General features: G+C 43.8%; 1 protein-coding gene across 2 annotated transcripts in view; it reads right to left on the reverse strand.

Annotated features, from left to right (window-relative positions):
- Nucleotides 1-4214: 4214 nt before the first annotated feature.
- lzts2a (leucine zipper, putative tumor suppressor 2a) overlaps nt 4215-21553 on the reverse strand; it is a 42963-nt gene continuing 25624 nt past the window's right edge. For both annotated transcript variants that reach the window (XM_080449461.1, XM_080449460.1), the window contains exons 2-10: nt 19153-19527; nt 18144-18431; nt 16054-16352; nt 15208-15640; nt 14253-14375; nt 13070-13216; nt 11229-11762; nt 10524-10628; nt 4215-9162 (exon numbers count right to left, since the gene is read on the reverse strand). In XM_080449461.1, coding sequence (XP_080305587.1) covers nt 8980-9162; nt 10524-10628; nt 11229-11762; nt 13070-13216; nt 14253-14375; nt 15208-15640; nt 16054-16352; nt 18144-18431; nt 19153-19491 — 2451 coding nt within the window. In that variant the 5' untranslated portion in view covers nt 19492-19527 and the 3' untranslated portion in view covers nt 4215-8979. The remainder of the gene's footprint in view (nt 9163-10523; nt 10629-11228; nt 11763-13069; nt 13217-14252; nt 14376-15207; nt 15641-16053; nt 16353-18143; nt 18432-19152; nt 19528-21553) is intronic.

Raw genomic sequence — 21553 nt, forward strand, 5'->3', positions numbered from 1 at the left:
TCCGGAAACAGAAAGGAATCGTCATGGTTTCACCGGAACCTTCCATTCACCGGTCAGAGTGGATTCACTGCAACCAGGAAGTACGTAATGCAGAAAGGTCCAATCATGGTGGAGACAGGAAGTACTCGGAACCAGACCGATACTTGGCCATTATCGGTATCTGCGACATTATTATTGTGGCAATTTGTAACCACTTTTTCATCCTGAAATTTTAAGCATACCTTTATGAGCGAGATTTTTTTTAACATTCTTAAAAATAGGCACATTTTCTATTTAAAAAAAAGAAGAAAAACAATCTTTAATCAAATCAAAGTTTGATTTGACACTTTTTGAAAAAGTATCGGCCACAACTTTGGTAACCGGTGGGTTAGAACTCTCCAAAATCGGGATCGGCCACAAAACAGTCAGGCTCTAGAGATACTTGACTCCATGCAGCGAGAGATCCCGTCATTGTGGAGAGACAGACACTCAACGACTTACTCCAAAGCATAGATTACATTACGCAATTACATTATGTCACATAATATGACAGCTGATGTTCAGCTGTCAACTTATCAATTGTTAATGCATTACTTTAATGTTACTTTTGTTACAAGGCAATGTGACGAGATGCTTTGTTTGTAAGTACTGTATTTAAATTGTATTACTTTTATAGCAGTGTTTATAGCATTTAAAGATGACTGAAAGAGCACAGACGTACAAGCAGACACACCAAACCAGCAGACACAGCAAGAAAACACAATTATTGTATGGGTCTGATAGTGTTGTAAATGGAACGGACCGCAAGAAACTTCTTCTAGTCTTTTCGTACTTTTACAATTTACAGTACTTCATATTCACCCAGTCACACACACACACACACACACACACACACACACACACACACACACACACACACACACACACACACACACACACACACACACACCACACCCACACACACACACACACACACACACACACACACACCACACCCACACACACACCCACACACACACACACACACACACACACACACACACACACACACACACACACACACACACACACACACACACACACACACACACACACACACACACACACACACACACACACGACAATGACGGAACACCGTTACATGTTATGAGGTGTTACATGAGGTATACATTCACACACCGACGGTGGAGGGAAACATGCAAAACACCAACCTGCTCATCGGGAGCAGTTAGGGGTCAAGTGCGCACCTAGGAGGAGCCGGGGATCGAACCGATGGCCACTCCTGAGCCACTGCCACCCCATTAACAATGAATGCCACCAGGCCAGATTCTATTGTACTGGTACTGTTTTTAAAAATGTATTTTTGTGGGCTTTATCTTTATAGTTTACAGTAGAGTAGAGACAGACAGGAAACAGGGAGAGAGAGATGCAGCAAAGATCGTCGGGAAGGGGACTCGAACCTGCTATTCGCTTTCAGCCTACATTGGAGCCAAGGTGCCCGGACCGCTATGCCGGCAGTCTGGGCCTTATTGTACCACTGTTGAACATTTGGCACCTCTGTGGTAACCACTGAACCCTCAATGGCAGTGGTTCTCAAAGTGGGGTCCGGGGACCCCCAGGGCTCCTTGCAAAATGGGGGGGGGGGGGGGGTGCATAAGTATGGGGGGATTCTTAAAAAAAACTAAACAATTTACCGATAGCAGCTGAAGTCCTTGTCATGTCTGTCTGTCTATCAGTCCCTCTTGGTACACACAACACCACTGACCACACGCTGAGGAAGGCTTGACACCTAAACGCTATTAATTAAAAAGTACCAGAAGGTTTGTTCTTTCAACTGTCAGTCTTGACTTAGGGGGGCGAGATGGTCCGGCCCCCCGTGACGCCGGGCCTGCTGGAGCTCCACTTCAGGAGCATCTCAGTTCATCAGTGATGCTGCCAGAGGAAGGATTAGCCCCCTCCTGCCTTATGAGATACCAGATTAAAGCCCTGTATTATGTCCAAACTGATCTGAGTTTGGCTTTAGTTTAGTGGATGTCTGGGGGGGGTTATTACAAATTGCAGCTCAGTGCTTTTTGTGCCGTATTTTTCTGGCAGAGTTCTGCAGCAAGTTCTGCAGCAAATCTGCCACTTTACAGGCTTAATTACAGCATGCCGTGAACTGAGCTGTGTAGTAGACATCCAGAGGAGTTGGGATGGCAGCTGGACAGGATATAGTGGCCAGTGGACAGGACATGCCGGGCAGTGGACAGGACATGGTGGCCAGTGGACAGGACATCGTGGCCAGTGGCTTTCAACCTGGTGTCCCTATGTTGGGCACAGGTGAATCATTTTCCAACATTTTCCAAAATAGTGAAAATAGTGGGACTACAAGCTCACGGCGTGTTGTGAGCTTGTAGGTCCACTATTTTCATGCGACAGTGTCGTACGGCAGTGTATAAAATAGTGCTTAAGGTCAAAGGAGAGTAGAGCGATCAGTCATTATGACAAAGTATACATTATGCTTTACATTTAGAGAGTGGCAGGCAGACATCTACTAATTATCCATTTCCAATAAAGCTTCTTACTTTCCCCCCCCCAAAAACGGTATAAAGCAGAGATCAGTCATTCATTGCGCTTCTTGTCTTGTTCGTCACAGGTTTTACAGATAGGGTTGAATTCTGGTATTATGGGACACTTGTTGCATTTTCATCATGCATTCCTACCGCCAATCTATACGAATCTATCAAACTAAGATGCTTCCTAAACAATAAAAGATGTTTTTTGACATTATCCTCCGAGGAGCCATGAGTCAATCCTTTGTCTGCTTTGAGCCAAAACATTTAATTTTTTTTGTAAATTATTATTCACACAATTTTTGATTTTCTGTACTCTCCTTTATTTTGGCATCAAATACCCAAGCCCTTTTTTTGGCTGTAGTGCCAAATGTCCTTTTTGTTTAAATTTAGCCCATTTTGCTCATTTGAAACATAGAACACATAATCTAATGTAACTAACTCGGTACAGTTAAAATCCTTAAAACTCTGAAAAACAGCCTACTTTTAAAGACCTTAACTTTAAACCTTTTGAGCATTTCCAGTAATCAAAATCTTCAAGCACATTTCAATTTTTCAAGAATAGTGCTTGTGTAGGCCTATATAATATCACCACTACTGATGCCAAAATAATAGGAGATTACTGGAAATACCAAATTGTGTGGGTTTGTTCTAAAAATCCACACAGATTGACAAACTAGACGTACAGTAGCTAATGCACTGGACACTAGATATCTGACCATAGACATATCCACCTGGAAATATGCTAACCTGTTTGTTTACAAACATTCTGATTTGGTTACATCCCATCATACAAGTAGTACAATTCTTGGGGGTTCATCTCCTCAACATTGCAGCAACAAGAAAAAGAGCAATAATCATAGGTAATTTGCATATTATCACCCAACTGGGTGATAAATATAGTATTATGGAATTATGCCACTTGTCTTACCATGTGGATTACAAGGCCAGCTTCCTGTTTGATTATTGCCCCACCCCTTCCCATGACACCATATCCACAGACTGAATTTTATCAAGCCTTTATTTTTTTCATTTTTATCAAGCTCCTTATTCTGATCTGTGCTAGTTCCTCTATCCCCACTCCTACAAGGGATAGGTAAAGAAGGAAAGCGCATCTACATAGTATATCGTTGCTGCAGAAACCTTTTATCTCCATATTCAAAATGTTTGTGTTTTTTCGTAAAGTAATGCCAACAGCATCACTGTCAAGTGTATGCATATTTTAATGCAAATCTATTCTACCAGCTCTTGAATTTTGCAACATATCTACCTTCATAATAGCTTTCCTTCCCATTAAAACCGGGAAAGCATTTTTTTGGAATCTTGAAAGTGTGAGAACTACTGATTTAGAAGGCATTTTGTAGAATCGGCCTCAGGTCTTAATGGGTTAACCCTTTGGACAGAGCAGAATAAGGACTGAGATTCAGCCAAGGGGTTTGTATGTGAAAGGACAAGGCCTGCATGTCACCCATGCCAAAGAATAAGAACGCTCAAAACGTACTGTGTATATTTAACCACCATTGAAGTAAGATAAAATAATCAGTGTTTTGCACTCCATACACACACACAGTACTTCATACAGACGTCAGATGTGTGAAACAATTTACCACAATAAAATGCTCATTGAAGATACCGTGGTCAGTCTCAAGAATGCCATGAAAAGAAACGTCACCAGCCTGTTAGTAAGATAAGATCTGACAATTTGTTCTTTATTTAAAAACACAGTCATTTGTACAATAAATTTACACAAAAATATACATGGACTACATACTCTATGGATTAATGAATATGCATAATGGAACATAAACATATGCACACAAAAGATGGGTGAAACAACACAAGTAGAAAAAAACAAAAACAAACGTTACGTTGCTTTGGTCTAATCACAGTGGCTACATTTCAAATAGATATTTTGTCCAAAAAAAAGACAATGTCACTCTGTTACACTATTTAGTGTTGTAAGATATTTACAAAGAAACATATTATGAGGTTATGAAGAGAAAGTGTGCAGACACGCACAGTGCCTGCAGTGAGGGCGGGGGCACAGTTTGACCCACAACACCCTGTGGTTGTTCAATGTGTAGCTGTGGTGTATCCAAATAACAGTCTAGGTTATGGTTATGTTTGCTACCAGTGAATGAAGTCGACATGGCCAAATTACAACCCAGTTGAAGACATCTTCCTTGACTCTAACCGCATTAACCCTTTCGGCCCTATTTTGGACAAATCTTCTAAAGGGTTTTTAAACTTTGTTTTAATTTTATCTTCAGAAAAAGCGGAACTAGCCGATCTACAAGCTCACAAGGTGTTGCGCTGTGATCGGCTATTTCCACTAGTCCTCGTACAACAAAGTATAGCCAAGGGTTTAACTGGTCATGGCCAACTTCATTATATTAACTTGATGAAATACACACAGTGCATGCTTTTAATACTGCTCAAACCACAGTGAACATGTTAACCCCAGTGAAATAAAACATATTAATCTGCATTTAAGCTTTCAGATTTGATATGAAGCTCATTCAAATCCATTTCTTTAAAGGTATTCAATGGACTTTGCCAGTATGGATAATATAACAACGCTATGTCTTGCAACAGCTCTGGTCTTGAAACTATCAGACACTTTTCATGCACCGATTATCTGTCGATGAGCTCCAACAAACAACGAGAATGATATGGGGTGATATGATATAATATATTGACCATCAAATGAAGGACTGACCGTTCAAAATGGAGGGAGGACCGTTCAAACGAAGTCACAGAATAAAGCCAAAATCTATCAACAGGTTTATCAGCTACCAAAGCTTGATGCTTTGTGTTGCTTCCGTTATGTACTGTACGCATGCTGTAACTGTACTGTAGGTATCATTAATGTGTGTACACAGTACATTAATGTACTGTATGTACTGTGGTTTGACACAGTCCCACTCCATTTCAAACAGATCGGACATTTAAAATGCTTGCATGTGATAAGAGTTACATAGAAGTTCTTTAAACTTTGCATATCAAACCCACATAGATACCAGTACTACCACAAAATATCTTCAGGTGCTATATATATATATATATATATATATATGTATGTATATATATATATATTTATGTATATATAAAAATATACATCATCATTTTCATTATATAGATTTCCATTTATATATTTTTTGTTGTTGATATAGACTCTGCTCTGTAAAATAGACGACAATAATCTCAACCCACTTATGCTGACCCGCCATGCTCAGTGATGATGTACAGTACACATACTGTAAGATAACAGTCTACAGTGCCCCAGGCCCACAGCATCCACATGCTTCTACTGCTTAATACACAGTCCGCTGGACTGCCTTGTCCGGCCTTAGCCAATCTACAAGCTCACAATGTGTCGCATCACTATGCGTTGTGAGCTTGTAGATCGGTTACTTTTTGGCGAGTGACACAGCAGTCCAGCCTGAGACGCTGATTTTAATTGCATTTCAAACCACCTCGTAGGAATGTGGTTCAAATCTGATTCACAACAATCAGTTTTTGTGTGGCTTTTTTTGTTCAGACTTGATCAAAACCAATCAGATTCCAATCTGGATTGGCCAATAATGTGATTTAGGCTGCCAGTGTGAACGTAGCCTAGTAGCCTGTGGTACTGCAGTACGAGACACAACAAGGACATGCAGTCTTCATGCCACTATACTGTCACCTGCTTATCAGCATGACAGTCAAGGGAAGACCGGGAGGAAGAGGAAGACTAGGAAGGCTTTTCTTTTTCTTTCTTTTTTTGGCTTTGAGCCGGGTTCAGAGAATGAACAGTGCTAACCAGGAATATAAGAGAGAAATGGAGGGGAGGTAAAGAATGGGATTATAAACATGCCTACGGTTCAAACGACACCGACTGAAATCACTAAAGTGATGTGACGTGTAACCAAAGCAAAGAACAAGCTCTGTTCCCTGTTGTCACAATGTTGACATCTTTTAATGGTGGACCAAGGTGCCTTATTATAGCCTATTGAAGTATAAAAGTTGTGTACGGTAAAGGAGAGAGAGAAAGGGAGACAGAGAGAGCTGTCACGCTACTGTATCTGCTTCTTTGTGCTACAGACTTTTATTTATGTGTGTGTTTATAAAAAACAGAAGCTCTCAGCATTGAGTTTCTGAATGAGCCAGTGGAATAGCGTGAACGACACATTCTCATTCCCAACTCATCGCTTGGTCAGGACCCCTTGCCGTCACATTTTCCAATGTTCAGGGTGGTCCGAAAGCCTGTGTTGTTGTCGCGTGATTGACCACGGAATGCTGAAGTTTGTCACATGACTGACGGAACGCGGATGTTATTGAGAACAAGGCAATGTTGTCATTAAAAACATTAAAAGTTAAAAATAAGTTATAAACACTGAAAAGAAGGCAAGGTAAAAGCCATCAGAAGTGGGCTTGAGCCCCATGCTGAGCGCCTGAACGAGGCCACGGGCGGTGCGAAGCCCACTTCTCCGGGACTCAGTTCTGTCTGATTTGCATACCGATAGGGTGGGAATCAGTTGGTCGTCGTCACGTGAGAAGTGAGAATGTGTTGTTGTGACTGTTTGGAGTGTATATAAAGCATTACGATTGGACGTTTGGTTCCCGTCGCAGCCAGTGACAGAACAGCACGCCTAAATGCGAGCAAACTGAGAACCAATGACAGAACCAGGTAGGCTACTGGAAAGTTCAATGACTCTCTTAACAAAGAAGCCGTAGAGCCAGAGTTATACTTGGTTGCGCGCCGTGTCACGCACCAAATATAGCCGTTCTACAAGCTCACAATGCGTCACAGGGCTATTTCCGGCTATTCCACGACACTGACGCTCGTCTAAGTACGTATAAATCAGGCTTAATGTTAACACATTCCATGCCAGAGGTTAATATCATAATGTACTCACCAGTGCCAGCGTTTTATTGTTGTTTTTTTGTTTTTTTCATGTCACCACAGACCTCGCTAAATAAGTTAAAAGTGCGCGTTCATTTGGTTCTAAACACACAGGGGATCTGTGTGAAACGGCCAGCGAAAACCTTTTCCAAATCCGAGCCGCCATCTTGAAGATACAGCGAAGATACGCTAAACAGTGATCAGCGAGGAGAAAAACAACAACCGAGATAATCGAGTTTTAGACAGGATCCCAGACAGGAAGCGGATACGATCGAAAAAACCGGAACCCGAATAATTCCGAAAGTGCACCTGGGGAAAAATCAACGCGAACCGGCGGTTCGCGTAGATCTACGCGATTGGCACGCTGCGGCTTTAAATAGGTTCGCGTAGATCTACGCGATTGGCATTCAATGTGTTAATAAGGAAAAAGAGGGGTGAATGCAGGTTAATGTTAACAAGGAAACAGAGGGGTGTATGCAGGTTTTGCAAAGCATTACAAGGTGGGTGTACAGACTCTTTCTTGGCCGGTTCAGACCATTATACTATACTGCATTTATCTGAAGTGACAATAGTCACAATTACATTCCATTTCATATCATACTCACTGCTGAGGCAAGGCTTCCAAAATGTATTAAAACCAGAGTTTTGATAAAAGGAGAGAATGTGCAACGTGTCTTGTTCTTGACATCGTCCTGAATGAAACGTGACATGCACCGCCGATCCCTTCAACGCAACATGAATTAACGGGGAAATGTTGGATATTTGGCGTCGTTTTTTTTTCTTCTTCCCTTTACAGGTATCGGAGTGTTAGTGCAACGGTGGACACCGATCCTACTGATGAACACACTGTCGAGGGGTGATGAGGTCATCATAGAAGGGCCAGCGGTAGCGGTCAGGCCGTCGTGGTGACGATGATGCCATCGTCACGTGCTGGTGGTCAGGTGTTCTGCCTAATTCATGCTCCCGTCGAACGACCGGGTATATTAACCAGGCTTTCCTCTTCCCTGTGCTACGCAGATGTGTGGTCATTGATTTGACCAGGTCACTGTGAGCGGAATATATGTTTTTGTTTTTTGCTTGGAATACCCTGATTTGAATGTGGTCCGACAAAAAAAAAAACATGCTTTATTTTTTTCTTGAGTCTGGTAATATCCCGTTGAGGAGAGTTGAGTCTTTGTGCTGGTATTATAGGAGGGTCATCAAACCGTGGCTTCCGGATACCGTACGGAATTTCTACTGCACGTCTCACAGTGGAAAGCGAGAACGCACACTTGGGGGAGGATCGCCCCTTTGACAGAACGGGGTCCCTGTTCACTGGTCCGGGTAGAAACATCTTGAAAAGAATACAGTATTTGGAACAGGAGTTCCATCTTTTGGCTTTCATCTACTGCAGAAACAGAATCCTTTGTGAATACTGGTTAATGTATCCGTGTCTCTGTGTGTGTGTGTGTGTGTGTGTGTGTGTGTGTGTGTGTGTGTGTGTGTGTGTGTGTGTGTGTGTGTGTGTGTGTGTGTGTGTGTGTGTGAGTGAGAGAGAGAGCGTGCACATTTAAGTGTCTGTGTTCAGATCTCCGTGGCGGTGATCTCCTCAAAGTGGATGTCGTTGCTGCCGCTGTGGAGCTCGTACTCGTCCGCCTCTCTGTTCTCCAGCTCCAGACTCAGCTCTCTCATGACGCGCTCCAGGTCGCGGTTGCGCCGGTACATGTGGATGTAGTTCTGCTGCAGCTGCTTCTGGTACCGGATCACCTGTAGGACACAATTATTGTTTTAGTTTTTTTTAATAACATTCACTCCTGAGTCCTGATGAATTTGAACTTTGAGTCAATGGAGGAAGATTAACCCATTAAGACTGAATGAAAAACGTATGTTGCTTTATGAGTGGTGCTCAAACAAATGTCAAGGACCCCCAAAATGATATGTATTTGACCGCCGACCCCCAACTCAAAATATTTTGTTCCAGGAACCCCCAGAAGCAACGTTACTTCTCCCCTATGAGCTTGTATATCTGCTATTTTATTTTATAGCCAACCAATGTGCTATAGCTAAAATCTAAAATGACAGATGCTTTCCCGGTTTTAAAGGGTTAAAATAGAAATAACTTAATTAGAATGTTCAACTCCCCTCCCCCTTCCTCCTCTTGCTTAATTGATTTGTTAATCTCCAAGGGGCAAACTAGATTAGCCACCACACGTTAAAAGAGATAGAAGGCAATATCAACATAAAAAAAACAACAACATTGCACTAATCGAAAACATAATTAACTGCAGAGCAAAACTTGACAGCTGCAGACGCGAACAACCTACTCCGTAATTAGTCGAACACCTCAGCATAATTAACTTATCACTGAAAGTGCATTTAAGGCAAATGGAATTACCAGAGAGAGAGAGAGGGTGTCAGTAGTCTTACACTTATATCTGATTCTCCTTTCTAGGGTGACCTCCAAAGAATCTGGGGTCAAGCCAAGGGGCAAACCCCCTTCCCTGGAATTGAAGCTCACTTCAGGGTTCTCGTTCAGCCTGCTGTTCCTACTAATTTCACCTTCTACCGGTTGCGATACATTATAATCTCAATAGAAGTCAATGAGGTTTTGGGACGAACTTTACACTTGATTTTATTACCTTAGTAAACCTTTTCATAATCCCTTTATGTTTTCAATCACTAGTTTAAAGTCTTTTTTAAATCATCATGATATGCGTTTAATAAATTATGGTCCCATTCATTTTAAAATGTATGATAAAGTAGGCAGGGTATGATTCTAGGGTTTCTAGGTTGACTGGTTCTACCGAGTGAAGACCCGCCCTCGCTGGGTTGCAGCCAATAGCATTAATTTCCGGTTGCATTTCGTACCGCATATAGAACGTTTTTGAAATCGCTGAAAAATAGGCTTCATTTACGGTCTATAGAAACCAATGGCATAACGTTGTCCATATATTTTTACGGTCTATGGGTCAAGCCCATAATGGAGCCTCCTTTTTAATCAACTGTGATGTTTCTCCCCCAGCAAAACCACTGCAATAAGACTATAGTAGTCAGTAGTAAGTTTCCAAATGGAAAATAACAATCTTAACTCTACTGGAGCAGTGGTATATTCTCTCTGGTAGCCTTACCTTCTCCTTCTCCTCTTGCCACACCCTCCTCTCCTCCTCGAACCCTGACATCTGCTCCTCGCTGCTCCTCCTCTCGTACATCAGCTCAGCCTTCAGCCGTTCCACCTGAGAGGAGAATTAACCCATTAAGACCTGTTACACCTATATGTTGTTACCTTTCAAGCTGGGAACGCCTCTGTGTCATTGCATTGAAGGAAGCATGAGCTCAGGTTGGGCCTCTCCCCAGGCTAGCAGAGGGAGAGTAGCGCCCAGGATTACAGCTTAGGCAATTGACACTGGGTGAAAAAATGGGTTACAAAAATCATGGGATAATAAAATAAAACAACAACTAGCGATTGAAAACATGAAGTGTTTATGAAAAGGTTTATTAAGGTAATAAATAAATTAGTTGTTGCTATATATCACTGGATTCGAAAACCACCCGCTGTGCCAAATTTGTTTGGTAGAGCGCGCCTGCAATGGACATGTCATGGACAAATATCTGCTATTTTTGAATAGCCAAAGTATGAAATATGCTTAAAGTGTTTAAAATGATTGTGACGCTACATTAACACATTTTGCTGAGGATCCCCTGGTACCCCCCAAGGACCCCTGGTCGTGTCGCTGGCTTCTATTGAAAATGAAAGGTAGCTTTGTAGCTGTGAATCTGCCAGTGTGAACACGTTATTATAATATCAAGAGCACACAGCAGAAGGTCTACCGTACCTGTTGCCTGAGTCCCAGCAGGGCTTCCGCATTCTGCCTCTGTGCTTTGGCCTCGTCGCTCTCTCCGCCCCAGGTCAGACGGCTCTCGTCTCCGTCCCGGTAGGCCGGGGGCGGGGCGGGCCCCGGGGCCCTGCCTGCCACGCATCTACCCTGCTGAAGGGAGAGGCTCATGCACTGGCCCTTCGCTGCCGAACACTGATTTCCGGACGGCGTCTGCTGCGCGCCGTGGGCGGCGGACAGAGCGTCGCGGAGGCGCGCCGATTCCTCCTCCAAGCGGCCCATTTTCTCCCGGAGCAGCTCGGCTTCGCTCTTGCGTCTCTGGAGCTCGTTCTCGCAGACCTCCAGCTCCAGGGCGCGGGTCCGCACGGCCGACCCGGCCTCCTGCGAGCGAGCCTGGCTGGACTGCAGCTCGGAGTGGACCTCTCTGAGCTGGGACTTCAGGATCACTATTTCCCCGGCCTTCTGGCTGAGCTCTGACTGGATCTCCTTCAACTGCTGCTTGAGCAAGGAGATCTCTCCTGACTTCTGACACACCTGGGGGAGAGAGAGAGAGAGAGAGTTTACATTTGTATCCCTTGTTTACATTTGTAGGCTATCCTTATTTACATGCATATACCAAATATTTCAAGAGCAAAATAAAAAAATCTCAGGCTATAGAGCGTAAAAGTGGCCTGTTTGGCACCGGCGCTGGAGTCATTCAAAAGTAATTTTTATTTTCATTTTCTCCATGGACGATATGGAGAAAATGAAGGGATTTTTTAAACCTCTAAATCCAAAATGCTACCCTCTATACTGTATGTTTAAGTTAGTTTCTTAAGTCTTAAAGCTGCACTATGTAACTTTCCTGTTCCACTCTGGATTTGAACCCGGGTCTCCTGCGCAAGCGCTGATACGTTTACCACTGAGCTAATAGAGGCTGCCTGCTTGCTTTGGGGAGAAATGTAATCTTGACCATCAGGTCAAATTTTTTGTCAAACCAGAAACAGGATCGTGTCAAACCTAGACACAGGATCTAAATGTCTCGATGGAAGAGCAGGGAGACCAAACACAACCACTCCAATTGTAAACGTTGTACTGTACTAACATACTCTATCATTGGAGAAGATAACATTTTATCCACAAAAAAAAAAGAAGACATAATAGAGTTCAAATGTTACAATGCTCTGTTTATACTCCTCCTTATTCTAGTACAGCTCTATTCTTGACTGTACATACATTTATTTTCTGTTTTTATTTTTTTTACACTTGCTTTGGCAACATAAACATAGGGTTCACATGCCAATAACACCCCTTGAATTGAATTCAGAGAGACAGACAGACGGACGGACAGACAGACGGACGGACGGACGGACGGACGGACGGACGGGCGGGCAGGCAGGCAGGCAGGCAGGCAGGCAGGCAGGCAGGCAGACAGACAGACAGACAGACAGACAGACAGACAGACAGACAGACATGTATGCAAGCAGGCAGGCAGGCAGACAGACAGACAGACAGACAGACAGACAGACATGTATGCAAGCAGGCAGGCAGGCAGACAGACAGACAGACAGACAGACAGACAGACAGACAGACAGACAGACAGACAGACAGACAGACAGACAGACAGACAGACAGACAGACAGACAGACAGACAGACAGACAGACAGACAGACAGACAGACAGACAGACAGACAGGCGTGCAGGCAGACAGACAGACAGACAGACAGACAGACAGTCTTAGTATTTTGGATTACATACATCTCATGGTCATTCCTTTGTGCTCAACCTTCCAAATCTACTGAAGCTCTTAGAGGGTCATACCCTCGTCTCACAGAGCCTATAACCTTTGACCTGTGACCCACCTCCCACTTGGTCTCCTCCAGACGCGGTCCCAGCTGGGTCTGCTCCCGCTGGATGTTGGCGCACCTCCTCTCCAGCACCTCCCTGTCCTGGAGCAACGAAGAGAAGTCCTCCTGCAGCTTCTTTTTCTCCTGCTGGAGCTGAAACACCTGAGGGCAGCCAAGGAGATCCACGGTCACGTTGGTAGATCTATAGATCTACTGCTACGCACTCGCTCTCATGGTCGGACAGCCAGTGAGCCGACAGAATCTGGGTCTTACGTTTCTCAGAATCTAAAGTGCAATTTCACTGGCTACTCACTATGTAACCTTTCCCAGAGTCCCTCTCTGTTCTGACTAGCAGTGGTGGAAAAAGTACTCAGATATTTTACTTAAGTAGAAGTATCAATACTGCAATTATAGTATCAATACTGCAATATAGAAATACTCTGTTACAAGTAAAAGTCCGGAATTCAAAATTTACTTGAGTAAAAGTACAAAAGTATTGGTATCAAAATGTACTTAAAGTACCAAAAGTAAAAGTACTCAAACGTTTGAAAATAGCAGATCTACAAGCTTTCCAAGTGGCCAAATCTGGTACTGCAAGTTTGGGTCGGTTTGGGCCCACTACATGAACGAGCGAAAAGGGTTTCGAGACTTTCGACCAATGGGCTCGACTTACAGGCTTGTGCACGGAGGCAGTACTTGATATAGACACATAAAGGACACTAACGCGCATGTGAATGGGCAACTTCATTTAAATGAATGGGTAGGGATTTCCAGTCTGTCCTCTAGGTAGGACAATATATAACTCTATAGCTGAAATGAACCATAAAGAAATGAATGAAATGGAAGAGATTGTGACTTCAAATCCACTTCAAGATTGTCCTTTCAATTCTATGACAGATGGGCTCAGCTTTACAATGTAAAGCCACCTTATGTTTCCCTGTCTGTCAGCCTGGTGTTACAGGTTAGGATAATAATACTGTAGCTTGACTAGTTGAGGCTACTCCATGACCTGGACACACAGTAAAATATGGTTTCATAAGCTGAATATTTGGAAGTACGGTAAAATAGGACAAGTTTAATGCCACACCTCTGCAAAATGTAACTTTTACTGCAGTTCGTGTACTGTATTAACTATTCCCCACGGGGGACTGGCGCGCTTTTGCTCTATTGCGGTACATGAAGTGACAGAGTACAGTACCTGGAGCTGCAGAACCTGCTGTGCTCTCTGGTTCTTCTGAGACGCCTGTTTCATCTTGGCAGCACAGCTCTGCCTCAACTCCTCCATCTCCCCCTCACAGCGTCGCTGCTTCTCCTCGTACACCTGCAGCAACACACAGCAGCCAGGATCAGCTCAGCTTCATTAGGGATGGCATTCAGAAACTGCAAATACACTGGATGTTAACTGTGATGGCCAGGAGAGGCGTGGAATGGAACTATTAAATGGGACAATGTTTTTTTATTTTATTTCATTTCAACCATTTAGAAAAAACAAACAACGTGTCTGGCTATTTTAGCCATTTTTGAAGATAGGACTTAAAGCTACACTATGTAATTATCCTCTTCTACCCCGGTTTCCTGCGCAAGTGCTAAAATGTTTTACCATTGAGCTTGTAGATCTGCTATTTTTTAATAGCCAAAGTATAAAATATGGTTAAAGTGGTTAAAATGATTGTGACACTATATTAACTGATTTTGCTGGGGACCCCCTGGTACCCCCCCAAGGACCGCTGGGGGTCCCCGGACCCCCCTTTGAGAACCAATGCTCTATACTACAGCAGTGATTTGGGGTTCAGGGCAAACTTTTTGTATTTTTTCATAAATGAATGCCCTACTTACGGTGCTTTTGTGTGACACTGTAGTACAGCGTCACACAAAAGCATCAAAAGCAGCAGATCCACAAGCTTTTGAGCTTGCAGATCTGCTACTTTTGCTAATTTTGAATTGGAATCCTGAAAAGTAACAGTTTTGGACATAAACTATGAGGTTTCCACCCGACAGAGACGATATCCTACCGTATGTTGATATATGAGATAAAAAACAAATTATTAAATTCATAATTTTTTCTTCAGTTCTAAGTTTGACTGGTCCTAAACATGGGTTTCAATACAATAGCGGTGAATTTGCCCATCAGCCCTATAGCGCCGTCTCCTCACCTGGCAGATGGCGGCCTCGTTCTCGTCCAGGTTGTCTCGGAGCTGCTGCAGCTCCAGGTCTCTCTCCCTCAGCTTGTCCTCCAGCTCCCGGACCACGCCCTCGTAGCCGTCCAGCGGCAGCGGCGGCGAGTGCCCGCAAGAGCCGCTGTCCGACAGGGGCTGGCCCCCGCCGCCGCCGCCGCAGCGCCCCCCGCTCAGCGAGCCGGAGCCCGTGCTCTTACTGGACGAGGACCGCCCGCTGTCCGAGTTGGTGTGACCGTGGCTCCCTCCGGCTCCTCCTCCGCCCGAGGTGGTGCGACCACCCAGGCCCGGCATGGGGTCCGTGGTCTGACCCCCTCCTCCTCCTCCTCCCACCACCCCGGACGCGGACCCCCCGGAGCTGGAGCCCTCGCTGGGGGCCAGGCTGTAGCCGGTGCTGCTGTGGGTCGGCAGGCTGGAGAGAGAGAGACAGGGATTCAAGCTAAAAAACAAACCTCACCACACACAATCTGTTAGGCCGTCTGTAACTTGTCAAACAGCATGTAAGGAGTCCTTTACACTAGCACTGCGTTTCCTAAACAATTAGCACAATGTGAAGAATTATGATGTTTGGGTATTATCATTCTATACCACATACAGTATGGGCAACATACGGCCGTCGGGCCAGACCCGGCCCTTTGAACATCTCAATCCTGCCCTCGAAGTCCTCAAAGAAAAACAAATTGTTGACCCCCCAAAAATCTACATCTCAAAAGGCAGCATTATGTTAATGGTTTTGAGGGAAATTAATTTATCTCGACTCCAAATAATCATTAGTTATCAATATGTACCATTTGAGTACATTGAAAAAGGCTAAACTATAATCACCTTGAGAGGGAGTTGCGTCCAGAGTCTGACATGGAGCAAGACTGGCTGCTCCGAGCATTGCGTCCGCCACTGTACGAGTTACGCTTCCCATCGGAGCTGCCGCCGCCGCTGCCCGCAGGGTTCCCGTTAGCGCCACTGGTGATGCTGGATCCCCCTACGGGCAGCAGGAGGTTGAGGCTGCCCTGGCTCTCCGACAGGCTGCCGCCCCCTGGCCGCGGCGACAGGTACTGCACCGAGTGACGGTTTTTGGGAACCACAGGTTTGAACGCCGTGGGCCGGATCAACACCTTCTCCATGTTCTGAAATAAATACGAGATCATTAATTTCTTTGTATAGCGCTTTTGGTTACAAAGTGCTTCACAGAACAAGCTAAAAGAGCAGCATTAAACCATGAGAGATAAAACAAACAACAAAAAAATATGTGGACAAAATAACAAAATAAAAACAAAATACGACAGAAACAGAGATGTTAAATGACCACAGATAAAATAAATAAAAAACCCTAAAACTGTCAAGAATACTAAGAAAAGGTGAATTTTGTGATTTGAATGAATGAATGGTTTATTATCAGCCTTTGTTTACAACAAATCAAAACACACAATCATCATCACAAATGCACAAATCCAACCAACTCACACACAATATCCAAATTCAATTACCGAAAAAAGGAATAGGCTGAAGCACAATGCTTATTCTTTGTCTATCCTTTACAATCTTTAAAAAATATATATTTTAATATTAAAAAACCTTAAAATATATGCTGCAAGATAAAAGAGAACATTTCTTTTACTCAAAACTGTACATCTGAATTATTTTACTTTTTAAGGCTTTTTTAAAATATGATACTGATTTTGCGAGCCTTAGATCCTCCTTAGATCTAACACTGCACACAGGCCCATAAGGGATCAGTATGTCTGCAATATAACTGGGAGTCTGCCCATTCAGGGGTTTAAAAGTCATCAGTAAAATAAATTCTGAAACCAACAGATATGATTGTGTTTCTTATATAAGAATCGGTGGTTGAGAAGAGCTGAGCGGCGCTAATTAATTAGCAGCAGCTGGTTGGAGCTCATTAGAGGGGTCAGTGATAAGGTGGAAGGGTTGCAAGCGGGCAGTGATTAGTTTAATTTGCTTTAATTAATATGCATGGTTTCTTTAAGCAATTTTCTTAACGATTTCCCCTCTCTCGTCCCAGATAGAGAGGCTGAGGTAGAGAGAGAGAGAGTGACAGAGGGGAGTGGGAGTGAGAGTAAGGAGGGAATAGAGAAAGGAGGGGATGGCGAACACACTGAAGTGAAACAGAAGACAGACGAAAGGCTGCGTACATGTCCTGTAAGCGTTTCTTCTTTAACGATTTAGCTCAGGTCTCACGGAGTGAACTCTGAACGTAAGTGATCTGATATTGATCACAGGGAGCCGGCAAGGTGAGCGTCCGTCAAACCATCTATCTCTGGCTCTGTCAGGAGAGTGATTAAGCTTCCCCGACGATCAATGGAAATAAATAGCCAATTAGACGGCTAAGCCGATCTACCGTTAAACATGTCAGCACCTGCTGTGGAACGGCACACATCTGCTTGGCTGTTCCGTGAGCATGTCAAAAAATAAAGCATAACACTGCAATGGCAAAGTCACCTTGGGTTATAATAACCAAAGGAGACATTTGACTATGAATAAAGGGCTAAGTGTGAAACTAGAACTGGCATTAGTTTAGAAACTAGACGGTGTGACCTCCAGTCTTTAGCTAAATGATTCTGTGTGTAGTTTGTGAATGAAGCTGCACAAATCACAATGTGGTGTTCAATGGTGAAGGTGCACCCTACAAACGTCCTGAGGATACACACACACACACACACACACACACACACACACACACACACACACACACACACACACACACACACACACACACACACACACACACACACACACACACACACACACACACACACACACACACACACACACACACACACACACACACACACACACACACACACACACACACCTAGCCAAGCCTGTTTTAGATGGCTTGGCCTAGAATAGCCATTGCTCCACATATCCGGACATGTCCCCATCAGTTAATCTCTCACCTTCTCCAGTTGTCCTGACACTGGCACCAGTTTGGGAGGCGGCCCTCCAATGTTTCCGTTCAGCGCTCTGTTGTCCCTCTGCTCCTCAGAGTCACTGCAGGGGCTTCCGGCGGCCAGCGCCACGTTGTTGTCATTCCAGTCTCCCACCAGTACCTCATCGCACGCATTCCCATAGTTCCCATTGGTTCCTCCGGCAGCAGCGCCCGGCACTGGCTCTGTGCCCGCCCCGGTCGAGTTCCCAGGCCGCGGGTGCTTCTTGGTGGGCAGCGGTGGTGGCTGGACCTGGGCCTGTCGCACAAATAACTGCCATTAGCACTTCTGCTGCTTGCCTTTCAGGATTTGTTAACTAAAACTAGCAAAGATATGACAAATAACTTAAATATACTGTAGAAGTGACCATATACAGTAGTGGTTCCAATATTCAAAATAAATACTGTACTATGGTCAAAACAGGCCATTTTATATTTTCAAACAAGCTGAGCTACACATATGAAGGTGTCGTGTATTTCCAGTTCAAACCTGCTGCTGAGCCAATAAAATGAAGCTGTGGGAAACTGACCCGGAGCAGGAAATGTTTATGCCACTTTCTGGAAAACTGAACTACGTGTCATGCACAGAGCCTATTCTGAAGAATATCGTCTCTGTCGGTGGAAACCTCATACAGTATGTCCAAAACAGTTACTTTTCAGGTTTTCAAAATAGCGAAAGTTCGACAAGCTCAAAACACGTTGCAATTTCGAGCTTGCGGATCTGCTACTTTTGTTGCTTTTGTGTGACACATTAGGATGATCAAGTAGGGGCTTTAATGTACGAAAAAACACAAAAAGTTTAAATATGGCGATAAGAGGTTTCTGCCCGACAGCAACGATATGCAAAATAAATGTGATAAATCTGGAATAATTGTGATCTGGGCGATTCTGTGCTAAATGTGACAAGGCCTATATAAATGTGACATGGCAGGGCCTATATAAATGTGACACGGCCTATGTAAATGTGGCAGGGCCAATACCTGTGGCTGTGTGTGGTGGCTGATGACCAGCAGCTGTTCCAGGGAGCTGCCGCTGCGGAGCGTCTTATCCTGGAGGCGGAAACAGCTGGTGGAAGAAGGCGCGGAGCGCCGGGGCTTGGCGCTGTGCTCGCTGGCGGCGGCGGCACGGCAGTGCCTCTCCTGGTACGAGCGTCCCGATATCAGACTGCTGACGGAGCCCATGGCGGGCGCGGGGCCGCAGGGGCCGGAGCAAGGGGCCAAGTGGGACGAGTGGGACAAGAGAGGGTGGCACGGCTGCGCGTCGAGACCCGAATTGGGGCGGTCAGTCACGGACACAGGTAGGGCCTGAACCAGAGCCATGGCCCCCCGACGGCGTCACTGCACACAGCACACACCCTGATTGGACAGAGAGAGAGAGAGAGAGAGAGAGAGAGAGAGAGAGAGAGAGAGAGAGAGAGAGATGGGGATAGAAGCACAAAAAAATAAGTATAAATCAGGCAAAAGTAACAATATTATGTTGGGGAGTTGGCATGCAAGCACTATTTTTGCATTTGTATAAAATAGGTTCAAATGGTTCACCGATTGGTTGACATGTTAAAAAAAGAGCTTCTTCATTAGTCGATTAATTGAAAAAAGTATCAGAAGAATAATCTCTAAGAAAAGTATGTAGTGTGCAGATAATCTTTTTGCACCTTAATGGCTAATATCATGTACATACCTGCTGCTATGTTCATGCACACTGTACCAGCTGGATATGCTATGTGTATATATGTAGATCTTGTGTTAGATTTTTCCTTCTCTCCTTGCTCTCCCTGCCCCCACCCCCCCCTCCTCTTTTCTTTTCTCTTTCTGAAAATAACTAAAAACCATGGAGCTTGCATACAAATACAAAAAAAAAAATCACCCACTTCTTTACACCTTTAAACCTGTGATGTGACAATAAAGTTGATTCTCATTCTGAAAATAATCCATAGTTGCAACCCTACAGCCGTATGCATTTTTCAGTGTGTAATCACATCACTTGATGCTAATTTCCCCTCATGTGCCAATCATCAAATCCCCAAACTTTAAATGAGAGCTAACACATGTTTTTATAAAAAATACTAATCCCCCCCCCCCCGATGGAGAGCCCTCACCAAAATTAGGCCCTTATTTAGAAAAACACAATAAGTGGCAGAGGATTAAGTGTTCCATTTGCAGCCTGTATTATCAGTTTGTGAGCAGAGACAGATATGTGCAGCCAGTCGTGCCAAGTGCAAATACAACAACACCTACCATCAGCTCCCAGTACTTACAACAACACCTACCATCAGCCCCCAGTAAATTGTAAATGGTGTATTTATATACCATATTTTATAAAGCACTGTGTAATGTTGTTTTGATAAGCACCATACTAAATAAGTTTATTATCATTCATTATTATAAAAAGTGTGGCTGGGAGGGGGTTGTGGGCTACAATGGTCAACAACAGGCTAGATGTTATATGGTTAGTGGGAAAAGAGAGAGAGGGCGAGTCATGCATAAAGTAGGAAAAAAAGAGTGTGCTTACACATGAGTTAACGAGATAAAGATTTTGTGCGGTATGTGCATGAGTCTGACCATTACCAAAGCCAAAAGAATCACGGTTCACGACCTCATTGCACTCTTCATCCAGCCCCCCCATCCCCACCCCCACCCACCCAGCCTGGGATAATAGAATTAAGGACCCTCTAAGATTGTTTGTCCGTGACCCTGTGACCCCTAAACCCCATGACCCCAGTAGGAGTGGTCCATCCCTTCAGCCCTGTGACCTCCAGAGGTCAGGTTTTGTTCTGTCTGCTCTGACAACAAATCTCCAAGACCTCTGATGTCGTCCAACACAGTTGTGTACTTGAGTACAATTTCTGAGGTACTCTTTACTTGAGTATTTCCATTGTTTTGATACTTTATACCACACTAAATCAACTACCACTACCTTTATTTGGCAACTTTAATTACTAGTTGCATGGAAGATTTAACCTCTTAAGTCCCATGTTATACTTAGAATAGGCGATCAACAAGCTGCTCCACATTTTTTACAAAAATGTGTACTTTTACTTTAATTACGCAAATAATAATAATACAACTATTTATATAGCACCTTTCATGACATGAATGCAGCTCAAAGTGCTTTACAGAGCAAAAAATTAATAAAGAAGTTTTGCTTTACTGAAAAAGCAATAATAGTAATAATATAAAGCAAAAGTATTTGATGCCAATACTTTGGGGTTACAATTTTGAATACAGGCCTTAGACTTGTAACAGATTATTTGTATATTGTGGTATTGCTACTTTTACTTAAGGAAAAAAAAGAGGGAAAAAAACTTAAATACTTCTTCCACCAACTGCCCAACAGTTATTTCTTAAAGTTATTGAAGTTTTCGGGCCTCCGCCTCCTTTCTCC

The sequence above is a fragment of the Gymnoscopelus braueri genome (genome assembly GCF_963280865.1).
Source record: "Gymnoscopelus braueri genome assembly, chromosome: 14".
NCBI classification, from domain to species: domain Eukaryota; kingdom Metazoa; phylum Chordata; class Actinopteri; order Myctophiformes; family Myctophidae; genus Gymnoscopelus; species Gymnoscopelus braueri.